This window comes from Sminthopsis crassicaudata, chromosome 1, assembly GCF_048593235.1.
Source record: "Sminthopsis crassicaudata isolate SCR6 chromosome 1, ASM4859323v1, whole genome shotgun sequence".
Taxonomy (NCBI): Eukaryota; Metazoa; Chordata; class Mammalia; order Dasyuromorphia; family Dasyuridae; genus Sminthopsis; species Sminthopsis crassicaudata.
In genome coordinates, this window is record NC_133617.1 from 609,294,287 (window position 1) to 609,306,593 (window position 12,307).

General features: G+C 36.0%; 1 protein-coding gene across 1 annotated transcript in view; it reads right to left on the reverse strand.

Annotated features, from left to right (window-relative positions):
- Window positions 1-12,307, reverse strand: part of ITGA1 (integrin subunit alpha 1) — a 189,584-nt gene that overhangs the window by 115,490 nt on the left and 61,787 nt on the right. Inside the window, exon 2 of the mRNA XM_074282545.1 lies at window positions 10,494-10,614. Within this exon, the coding sequence (XP_074138646.1) occupies window positions 10,494-10,614 (121 nt within the window). The remainder of the gene's footprint in view (window positions 1-10,493; window positions 10,615-12,307) is intronic.

Sequence of the window (12,307 nt, forward strand, 5' to 3'; positions counted from 1 at the left end):
AACTAGAGGCATTAAGGCTTCCCACAGACAAGACACATAAGCTGAGCAAAAGGAAGGCTTTTAAGAGATGAGATAAGGAGTGAGCTCAAGCCAGACTTGCCAAATAGTGTGTGGAAAGTACAAAGACAGGAGATTGAATGTCAAATTTGGAGAAAGTAAACCAGTTTAGGGAAAATATTTTAGGTATGAATGGACTGATGTAAAATAAGGCTTGAAAATAGGCTGGAACCATGCTGTGATGGCCATTAAATGCCAATTGAGGAGTACCTAACCTCAATATTTAATGGTTTTAATGTGAAGGTGAGCATAGAGAGGGAGAGTGAAAAATACATAGATAATTCACATTTATATAAATTTGCATTGTACAAATTTGACTTTATATAAAGACTTCTGAAAGAAATCTCCATTCAAAAAATGTAAACTTAACTATATATAAACTATGTAAACAGTACTATGTTCTCTGTTTTCACTCCTGTCCCTCCTACTCCCCAAAATAAAACCCAACACCAAACTCTGACCCCTCCCCACAAAAAACCCTCCAAGTTAAAGCAGAACAGAAGAAAGGACTAGTGAAAAGACCTCCATAGACACTAGATTGGAGGCATGGCTTGACACTTCTGGCACTGAAAGAAAAAAAAAAAACACCTTTGCCCTATTTTCTTCTCCATCCCCCACCCTTCCCATACTTCTCTCCTGGCTCTTACGTATCCTTGAGCGGTATGCTGGTCATTTCCTCCATGGCATATGGCCCTCTTCCTGTCTCATTCCCTCTCTCTCTTTCCCATGTCATGAGCAAATTCACATTATGTAATCTTTTTACATAGTTGTCTGCACAACAATCTACTTATATAAAGCAAGAAGTGTCTGTATTTGTAGATGTGATTCAAGATTTAGAAAGTCTTACTAGTAATTAACCATCCTTAAGTGGAAAGGACTATATTGAAAATTCCCACACTAGGAGTCTTTAAGCAGAGTCAAGGCAGCTAGATTGAGGATTCCTAATTATAGGGTTATTGATTTTGAGATGCAAGGGATATTCAAAGGTCATCTAGTTCTATCCTACATTTTGCATTGGAGACTCAGAGAATGTAAAAGATTTGCTCAAAATCACCATCAAAGTGGCAGAGACCAAGAATTGATTACAAATTTCTGATTCAAAACCAGTTACTCTTTCCACTAAAACATCCTGTATAAGTTGGAGAAGATGATCATTAAAGTCCCTTCTAATACTATGATTCTGAGACTTTTTAGTGTTTTGGGCTAATTTTTTCCCCTATGAATAATAGTATTGTGAGCTCTTTGAAAGTTAGGACTGCTTCTTTTTTGTCTTTATAGCTTCAACAATCTAACAATGTGCCTCACACAAAGTAATTCTTAGTAAATGTTTGATAACTTGAATTGATTCATTTAAAGAGCTGATTATTGCATGCTTGTCCATTTGGTAGTCTTCTCTGGTATGATGTTATACACTAGCATTCTTTAATATTTTCTAATTACCTTTCATATTTTCTGTTTTTGGAATTGTATGTAAAATCAAACTTACCACACAGGAGTCAAGCTTCTTATTCTATGATAAAAAAAAATTCATGACATTGACCAATGGCCCTTTTAGAAGAGAAACACAGCAACCCCGACACTACAGGCAAAGGGGATGTGGGCAGAAACAAAAAGGAATTAAAGAAACGACAATTTGCCAAAGGAGAAATTTAGACTTCAAAGAGAACATCAAAAACAACACAAAATAAACACCATATTAAAAATGGAAAAAGAAGATTTGATGCAGCTTAAAAACAACAATTAACAACCAAAAAAAAATCTTGCCTCTTGTTGAAATAAGGTGGTGATGTTTTTTAAGTACACAAACGCAATTACTGTACAATAACTACAAACCTAAGAGAAATTACTCCTAAAATACATTGCTCCTAAAATACATTGTCCTTTTTTTCTCAATAGCTCTATAAAAGAATGAATCCTTCTTGGATTTTATAGTCAAGCCAAGTCGGTATTTATAAAGCACTATATGCTAACTTGGGCAGGGAGATAGTGCAGTAGACAAAGGAGCCTGGGATCTACACTCAGAAAGATCTGAGTTCATATTTGTCCTCAGACACTTACCAGCCCAGGCAAGTCGCTGCTTGCCTCAGTTTCCTCATCTGTATACTCTGGCTGCAAAATTATCAGTAAGATGGCAAACCAGATAGAGCACTGAGCCTGGAGTTAGGAAAACTCAGATACTTAATTAGGTATATGAATCTGGCCAAGTCACTTAACCCTATTTATCTTAGTTCAGCATTTGAAAAATGAACTGGAGAAGGAAACAGCAAACCATTCCAGTATTTTTGCCAATGAAACCCCAAATGGAGTCATGAAGAGTTAGATATGACTGATAGGTCTCAACAATAACAACAACATATGTCATGCACTGTGCTAGGTGAAAAAATGATCCTGATCTCAAAGAATACACAGTCTAATAATTGGAGACAATTTTCAGAAGGAAGACTATAAAATTAAGGACTCTTGGAAAAGGCTTAATGTTGGTGGTGGGAATTCTGAGGATAAGAACTTAATCTACCTATCTAACAAACTAATAAAAATTGACTCAGGATATTCAGTGATTCATCCTATAAACAATTCAACTTTTCCTAGTTTTTATTAGCACAAATACCTGCTCATTTGTAGTTTTACACATAAACTGTCTGGCTATCGCATGAAAGAACATAGTTGTGAGGACTATCCTTACAAGCACCATCATTCTCATATTTTGGTCCCCTTTCCTTCTTAATAGAGATCTGTCTTTAGTTGTCCAATGAGGAATAAAGGAAAATGTGCAGGAAGAGAGGAGATCTTTCAAAAAAGAGGGAGGTGCCATGGACAAGTCAAGGATTCAGAGGGAAAGAAAAAGGTAAGATGGCTTGTCTTTTTTTTTTTTTAAGGTATTATACAAACTAGGGAGAGGCAGATGAAGATGTCTTTTCAGGGTCAGAACACATGATTCAATTAACAAGTATTTAGTAGGTACTTAATATGTACCAGGCACTGGGTCAGGTATTGGGGAATCAGAAACAAAAATGAATCAGTTCTCCCCTTCAAAGGAGGAAAAATACTGGCAGCAAGAATGTCTGCCTTCTCACGAGTCAATATTTCTGGCACATCAGGGAGAAGACAAAGAATCACTTAGTTCTTCCTTGAATGATTTTGCTTGGATAGGGAGTTAAGCACCAGTTAGAAACTATGTTGTTTTAATATTTTTAATGAACAAAAACATTATTTTCTTTCTCTCCTACCTATGAAAGAAAGAAAGAGAGAGAGAGAGAGAGAGAGAGAGAGAGAGAGAGAGAGAGAGAGAGAGAGAGAGAGAGAGAGAGAGAGAGAGAAGAGAGAGAGAAAGAAAGGAAGGAAGGAAGGAAGGAAGGAAGAAAAAGAAGAGGAGGAAAAATAAAAAGAAGAGAAAGAAAAAGAAGAGGAAGAAGGAGGAGGAGAAAGAAGAAGAAGATTCTTTTAATGAATATCCAGAGTCAAGGAAAACAATGCACCCCCCCAAATCTAATGTACCCTGACACCTTAAAGCTTGCATAAATATTTCTCCTTGTTCTGCTTTCTTCACACTGAATCAATTCATACAAATATTCTCCAAAGTCACCCAAACTGTCCTTTTAAAAAAATAATTTTGCATGGCACAATAGTAATGTCTAACATTAATATATGAGATTTTGTCCAACTGTTTCCCAATTGATAGTTATACATTTAGTTCCCAGTTTTTTGTCACCACACAAAGAGCTACTACAGATGTTTTTGTTCATATGGTTCTTTTTCCTTTTTCTTTGATTTCTTTAGGGTATATATCTACTAGTGTTATTGTTAGATCAAAGGATTTGCCCAGTTTAACAACCTTTACTTGCATAAGGCCCAAACTAGATTAAAATGAAATTGGGAAATATTTAATAAAATAAATAAAATATATTAAAATGTGGATAACTATCATACTTTTCAACCACATAGGCCAAAACCTTTGGAGTCATAGCAGTTTAAGATCATAGATTTAGAGTTAGAAATTGTAAAGATAGTCAGAGACAATTAGTTCTATTTCCTTAGTTTACACATGAGGCAAATGAGCCCCATATTAAATCCCCAAGGTCATTCAGGCATTAAGTAGTTCAGCCAAGATTCAAATCTAGGTCTTTAGAAAACACCTCCAGAGCTCTGACCATTGTTCCACAAATCTTTGACATTTTCTCTCCAGACCTATCCTCTTCTTTCTAGGTGAAGCTTAGAGGAAGGATTAGTGGTCCCAATTTGGGTGAAGAAGCATCTAAGAACTAAGAAAACAGAGATAAAGAGTAAGTTCCAATTGTGGTATTATGGCATAGTGGGACTATTAGAGGCACACTGATATAGTCTTGGATGAGGATAAGCAAACAGGTAGGATTTTGGCTCTCTGGATATTGTATTTCCATTTCTAATGATAATAACTAACATTTACATCAGGGGCCCTCAAACTATGGCCCACGGCCCAGATGCGGCCCACTGAGGACATTTATGTGGCCCACCAGGTTATGGCAAAATCAGACTGGAAGTAATGTTTGTGCCTTAGCAATGCACACTTCCGGCACTGGGCTGATGCAGCTGAGACAGAGTGTGAGGCAATACCGAGGTGAGGTGAGTTCCCAGGCCCGGGTGTATGGTGTGGGGAAGGGAGAGAGATGCAGAAGATGGAGAACTGATGGCCCGCAGCCTTGTAAAGTAAAGGAAGCCACCACAACAGACAGGCATGAGGGATGTACAGTGCATGCTGCGCATGTAATGGCTGCTGCAGGGAGAATATAAGGGCTGTGTCTGGTGCGTAGGTATAGTAACAGTTAATACTACAAGTCCCAGATTGACTCTATCATTGTCATTATGCTGCAATGACAATGTAATGGCTTCCTCTCTAGTGCATGTTACGGTACTGACTGCTATTGTCACCCAGAATGAGGCTCCTGGTACCAGGCCATGGTGCTGCATCCATAGTGACCTCATGTCTGGCTGTTGAGGTCATCAGTTTTATCATTGTGTGTATGTTCTGTAGTTTCATAAAGAGATGGAATATTGCTAACATGTCATCACCTTATAATCACTGTGGGTCTGACCTTAGTGCACCCCCACTTATCCTGAGTATGAGGGGGTGCAGAGCTGGTGTACTGCTTCATCCCCCTCCAGATTCTTAAGGTCCCCATATATTTGTGCAGCTTCAAGTCATATGATGACCTCCCACAGAAGCCCCAATGTACAATTTGTCACTGAAGCTCATTCTGCACATACAATATGTCGCGCAGTTATATACATATATGCACAGTCTTGCCTGCGATTATGATAAATTACTAGTGCAGCACGATTATGCAGCGCTGGATCATGAGAATTGATCCCAGGATTCAGAGGAAGCCAGGGCATTTGGGAGGGCCGCCTGAGTGGTGACTTGTGTGCAGTGAAGGTCTGAAGCGGGAGAGAGAGTGCAGGAAATGGAGGCATCACAGTGCAGAGGCAGCTTGGAGGAAATTGGGCATTGCAGTCTGTGTGTGGGCAAAGTTATTGCCGATATATTGTTTTTGTAGAGCTGTATGTGTGTGTGTGTGTGTGTGTGTGTGTGTGTGTGTGTGTGTGTGTGTGTATTTTACTAATAGCAATTTGGAATCCCTTAGAAATAATGGTGTCAAGAAAAAAGAAAAATTGACTTGGAGTGTAGGGTATTCAAAGAACAGTGGATTTATGATTACTTTTTCATGCAATACAAGGAAAGAACTGTATGTCTGATATGCCAGAATATAGTGTCTGTGTTCAAAGAATATAATTTGTGTCGACACTAAAGATAAATATGATTGTTTGGTTGGAGAATTGAGAAAAGATAAAATATTAAAACTGAAAAATACATTGACAACTCAGCAAAATATTTTTGTGAAGCAGAAGCAGCTAAATATTTCATCACTGTGAGCAAGTTTTCAAGTTGCCAAGCTAATAGAACGCACTGGCAGACCATTCGTGGAGGGAGAATTTGTTAAAGAATGCCTTCTTTCTGTTGCCAAAGAGATGTGTTTAGAGAAGGCCGATTTATTTAGTACAGTGAGTCTTTCAGAACATACAATTACAACCTACAATTACACAGAGGATTGAAGAAATGGGAAACGATCTGCATCAACATTTGCAAAACTCCACAAAAAAAAAAATCATATTTTTCCTTGGCACTTGACAAAAGCAATGATGTTTGAGAATTTGCACAACTTTTCATTTTTATTCATGGGGCAAATGATTATTGTGAAGTCATAGAAGAGTTTGCTGCACTGCAAAGCATCAAAGGAACAACTACAGGAGAGGATATCTATGAAAAGGTTTACCAAACTATGAATGGTTTGGAGCTGGACTGGGCTAAACTAGCCAGTGTGACAACTGATGGTGCCCCTAGCATGGTGGGGTCTAAGAAAGGAGTAATTGCTTGTATTAACCAAGAGATGGACAAACATAACCATTCTCATCCAATAGCAATACACTGCCTCATCCACCAATAAGAGCTGTGTAGTAAATCCCTGAAGTGGGACTCTGTTATGAAAATTGTGGTATCTTGTGTTAACTTCATTAGAGCTAATGCAATAAATCACAGACAATTTGACATTTGAAATAAAATTAGGCCTCCTCATCAAATAAGTGAAGGAGAAAAACTTCTGCCATCTCCCTACAACTCAAAATCTGTTAGCAGAAAAACCGCTGATTGCATTCCCAAACAAAACATGTGTGGATTCATTGGGAAAATTGCAAAAGGAGTTCCAATTTAGATTTAAAGAGCTTCATCTCCATGAATAGGACATACAGCTTTTCCATAACCCATTTTCTCTTGACATTGAAAATATGGATACAATTTACCAAATGGAACTGGCTGAACTTGCAGAATTGTGACTCTCTTCATAATTTCTATGCATCTCTCCCCTCTGAGACAGATACTCATCTCGGGAACCATGCACTCAAAATGGCAACCATCTTTGGCAGCACTTATGTCTGTGAACAGACTTTTTTTAGAATGACACATTTGAAATCTCCAACCAGATCAAGACTAACGGATGCACACTTGCATCACACTTGTACAAATCTTCTATTTGATGTTCTAAATCCTATATAACTTGCCCCCCCCAAAAAAAATCCCAAGTCAATTAAAACACAACTTTCTAGTCTTTTAACATCTTACTCCCCCATGTACTCTGAAACAATGGCATTTGCCTTTTTGTTGTTCTTTGAACAAAATATTCCATCTTGCAAATTTGAGTATTAATACCTGTCCTCTATGCCTCAAATGCTGTTCATCTTCATTTCTATTATTTGGCTTCCTTCAAGCCCCCAGTTAAAATCCTATCTTCTCCAGGAAGCTCTTCCCAATTCCTCTTAATTCTAGTATTTTCTCTCTATTGATTATTTTCAACTTATTCTATGTATAGCTTGTTTGTACATAGTTATTTATATTTTGTCTTCTCAATTAGATTGTGAGCTCCTTGAGGATCCCAGTGCTGCCTGAAACATAACAAGTATGTTATGATTGCCTTAAGGTTTGCAAAGCATTTTATATCTATTTTCTATTAGTAAGTCTATAACTATTATCCATATTCTTATAGATAATTACATTATTATAGGTCATATTATAGATAAATATATATATCTATATATATCTGGGCATGTAAAGATGTATGTTTACATATAGTATATAGATTAATATTTGCTCTATAATTATTTTAAAATATTGTTTATTATATCTATATTATTATATCCATTATCTTGATTCTTCTAACAGTCTTGGGAAGTAAATGTTCATATTATCCCCATTTTACATATTAAGAAATTGAAAGGGTTTGTGTTCCTTGTCCAGATTTACACAATTAGTCAATATCTTAGGAAGATTTGAACTTCCATTTTCTTAGCTCCAAGCCCATGACTCCAACAATCTTAAAATCAGGGAAATTGATTTTAGTAAGGTGAAATCTTGGCATGAAAGCCAATCTGTATACAGAAATTGAGCTCTAGGAAAGCTAATGGAATTGAAAGCAGGTACAAGTAGGGTTCCATGGGGAACAGAGCCACTCCCTTAGTATTTGTTTGTATCAGACTGAGAGGTCCTTCTCATCCCTTCAGACAAACTGCAATTATGTTCTGCAATGATCATAGTCCTGTCAATTCTTCTAGACTTTGTCTGAGTTTTTCTCTTCTTTTCCATAACTTATTTACCTGAGTCAGCTACTTGATTTTCAGTTCAACAATTCAACAAACATTTATTTATTAACTGACTACTATTAATCATATGGCATGCTGGAGAAAAAAAAAAAAGGCATTGTAGCCAGAAAAAAAAAGTAACATACTAAGAGAAAGTATAACAACCTAAAAAATGGTGTCAAAAGTTACAAGAAATGATACAATAAATCATATATAGAATATGGCTTCTCTGACACAAATTTGGAAAGCTATTGTCTGTCTTAACTCCTGATTTTCCCATGCCTTCTTCCCTGGTTAATATTTTCCTAGATGTCTATGTCCTATGAGAAGGCAAAAATTTTCCTGAAGACAAAAATTGTTTTCCACCAAAGCCTGGTACAGTGTCTGGAACATAATAGGCATTTAAACTTTTTTTTTTCATTCATTCATGAAAACATTAGGGAAAATGCATGCTCTTTATCAAAATTTATGACATATTTCTGCTATATTATTGGCATTTTAGAGAGTACAGATGCAAAAATGTCTCCAACAATTTAGCACATTTAGAATTCAGGATCTCATACTCTTAGCATGCTCTGATACCTTGTCATATACTACGTTAATCAAATTTAAAATACATAATTCAATAAAGAAGCTCTTTCTGGACCTTGTCCTCTATGAAAGGATAATGATAGATTAATGGAATTCTTTTATGCAAATAGATTTTATTGCCTCTATTTTGTTTATTATTGCCATTACCTGAAGAAAAGGTACACTTAGTCTGGCTATTCAAACTGAAGTATAGTTCAATAAAACTCCTGCCCCTTTTTTCTACAAAACCCCATGCTTTGTATTAACTATACTGAATACTAATCAATGGAGTACTTAACATGCATAAAATGTTTATACCCAATATATGTTATTTATTCAAAAAGTCAAGGAACCACCAGAGAAACACACACACACACACACACACACACACACACACACACAGAGTGTCATAGTAACATACACAGTCGTAGTAAATTCTAACAGGGCCAGGTTTTCATTCTTAGTGATGTTTTTATAAATTAGGAAACATTTAGAAGACATTATTTAAGAGATGAACAAAGCATTCTTTGGGTAGAATGGGGATAATTTTGGAGGATACATTAATGCTTTTGAAGGACAGCAGCAGGGTTAATGGACTAAAGTAGAAGTTAGAAAGACCAGATTTAAATTCAAGGTTTAAGAAACTGAGTAGGTAACCTACTATCACTGTACATTTGGGAATTCTCTAAGACTATTAGTTGCTGAGCAGAGGCAGATATAATTGATACAGAGTTTTTCATTGAGAGTTGTGTGACCAATAAAATCAGAGATCTAGTGTAAATTTTAGCTATTTTAAAGGATTATTTAATCTGGTCTTTCACAGTCTCATTTAGATTCAAAAATGAGAACACTTATAGAACACCTGAGGCCATTCACCTAATTTTTCAATATCCTTCACACCAGGGTTAAGGCCTTCCTCTTTGTTAGCAACCCATCATCATTTTCAATGACTTCAGTGACCATCTGACACCTTCCCCCACACATTCCTCTAATTCTTCAAAACCACTGATCTCCTTTCTGACCCTTACTTTAGCCACACACCCACACTTTTAACCTCACAATCTTTCACTATGGTCAAGGTCTGAAACTTGACAATTTGATTATAACCTCCGTACTTCCACTTCTCTTATTTTTTAATTCACAATAAAACTACATTGTACCCTTAACATGATTTTACCTTTTCATAGAAGGAAGCATGCTACAGGGCCATAATATCCAAAGTCCAGGCCTATTCTAACCCTAACCTACTCAGGCCAGGGTATGATTTTAGAGGTGATTCATTTCATGCAGGAAAGATTTAGAAAGTTTTGTTAAATATGTAGTAGAGACTATTGTATTTAACTTTTCATCTCTTTTTCATATCATTTCACACAGCACAGCAGGAATTTAATAAATGTTTGTTAAATGTTGAACTCTCCCCATAGCAGCTTAATTGCTAAATGATTTTAGTCAGGGGCCTTTGAGGTGAAGCCAGACTCCAACAGAAATCACTAACCGCATCCTTTAAGGCCTACTGCCAGGGACTTTTTTTCTAACTTTAAATCTATCTTTTCACAACATTATTTATTAGAAAGTATGCTCTGCTCAGAAATGATTCATTCAAAAACGTACATTTAAAAAGCAGGGAACAAAACAATTTCAATAGATTATTTTTTTAAGTTAATAAATAAATACAAAAACACAAAACAATAGCCTAAACTTACCATTTGCCTTCTTCATTTTCATATTGTTGAACTGTGTATCCAAACATGTCCTCCACTGGACCACTGAAGGTCATTGCATTTTTCACATCCACATTGAAGGATATACAGAAGTCCAGGATCACTTTAAGAAGAAAAATAAAAGGTTCAATAACACAATGAGCAATATATTCCACTCATGTTTTGAATTAAAGATAGTGTTCTTGTGGTTGCAACTGAAAACAATGTTCTTCTTGCAAAGGGCAATTTTGACACTTAAAAATCTGAGAACTCTAAGAAAGGCAATCTATGTGAACTTGGCTTTGGCTTGCTTTTATATTAACTCAAAGTCAATGCAAGTTTTTTTACTGAATACAAATGAAGGATTCATATTCTAACTAGAAACCATAGTAACTTGGTGTCTATATCATTCTTAGATCTAAAGATATTAAAAGATATGAGAACTAGCTGATAGAAGCTCATATGACCTTAAATATGAAACAATAGTAGGAGATTAATTTTTTACTGGAGTTTTCTCCAACAAATTATGGCCACAAATGGAATGTAAACAGCCAACTTTTCCCATTTCAAATACATCATATGCAAAAATATCATCCTCCAAAGTTTCTGGCAGGACAGAGAACTTTCTATCTGATCTTCTTGTAGGAAAAGATTGCTAGTTGTTCCCACTTCCATGTGAACTAATAGGAGACTTCATGCAGATTTATGCCTTTCTTACCTTCAACTTTCTAGGTAGAAGAATTAAGCTAAGAAGCTAGTACTTTGGTAAATAGTAAAAATAAACAAAAATTGTGAGCTATCTTGAGGTTCATAATTATTGAGGCATTTTTGAAACTCCTCTGATTGGGATGGTATCCAAGTAGAAAATAACTTATAGTGACTTTTCACCTTTTTCTTAATGTCCTATGCTACAATAGTAACATTTCAAAATTATCTACTGATTAAGGAATTGGAAAGTTATATTTTTTCAGAGGTTTTTATCTTCATCATTTAGTATAGTGCAAGTATAGAAAGTATTTAATAGATGTGGCATTGCATTGTCCCTCCCATCTTGAATGGTGTCCTCACTTTTTTCCCCACCCCACCCCACTCTATCTCAACTGAGCTATGGCTAAACCATTTCTGATAGTTTCTTTCTCCAGTTGTTAAAGAGGTCTAAGAAATAAGAATAACCCATATAGTTTACAAGTTCCTTAAAGTCAGATTATTGTAAATCATTAGTATAAAAAGTAACTAACATTTATTAAATGCTTATGCAAGATTTAAAATAATATAGAGATGTTGTTAAATAGAAAAAGGAAAGACCACATACAGTCTTAGCCATTCAAATCCTTCACAAAGCCTGGATTGATTAACTCCAGCAAGAATATCTCCATCTTTTGCCTCCTTGCTTATATAACTTTTTATATCCCTAAAAACAGTTTCATATTAAAACTATTTTCACATTTCTTTCGCCTCTCCTAGACTCTTACCAGAAGCATTGACATTCTTGTTAATTTTGGTTTCCTTCTCAGTGTCTGGCATATAGTAAGTATTCAGAAAATATTACAGATTGTTGTTTGTTGTAGGGGCAAGATATAGATCAGAATGACTGCAAATTACTCTGGATGCAGTGGGACACTTTGGCCTTTGTACAGCTGTTCTGATCTATTTTTGCCACTGAACCAAGATGGCCCAGGAAGAGAGAGATAGCGAATGGTGAGTTTGCACAGCCTTACTGCAATCCAATTCACATGCAAGTCATGACATCATTTTCCTGATGTCATTAGTCTTCTTCCAGAAGGAAGGACAAACAACAGAAAGTATTAACCTGAATG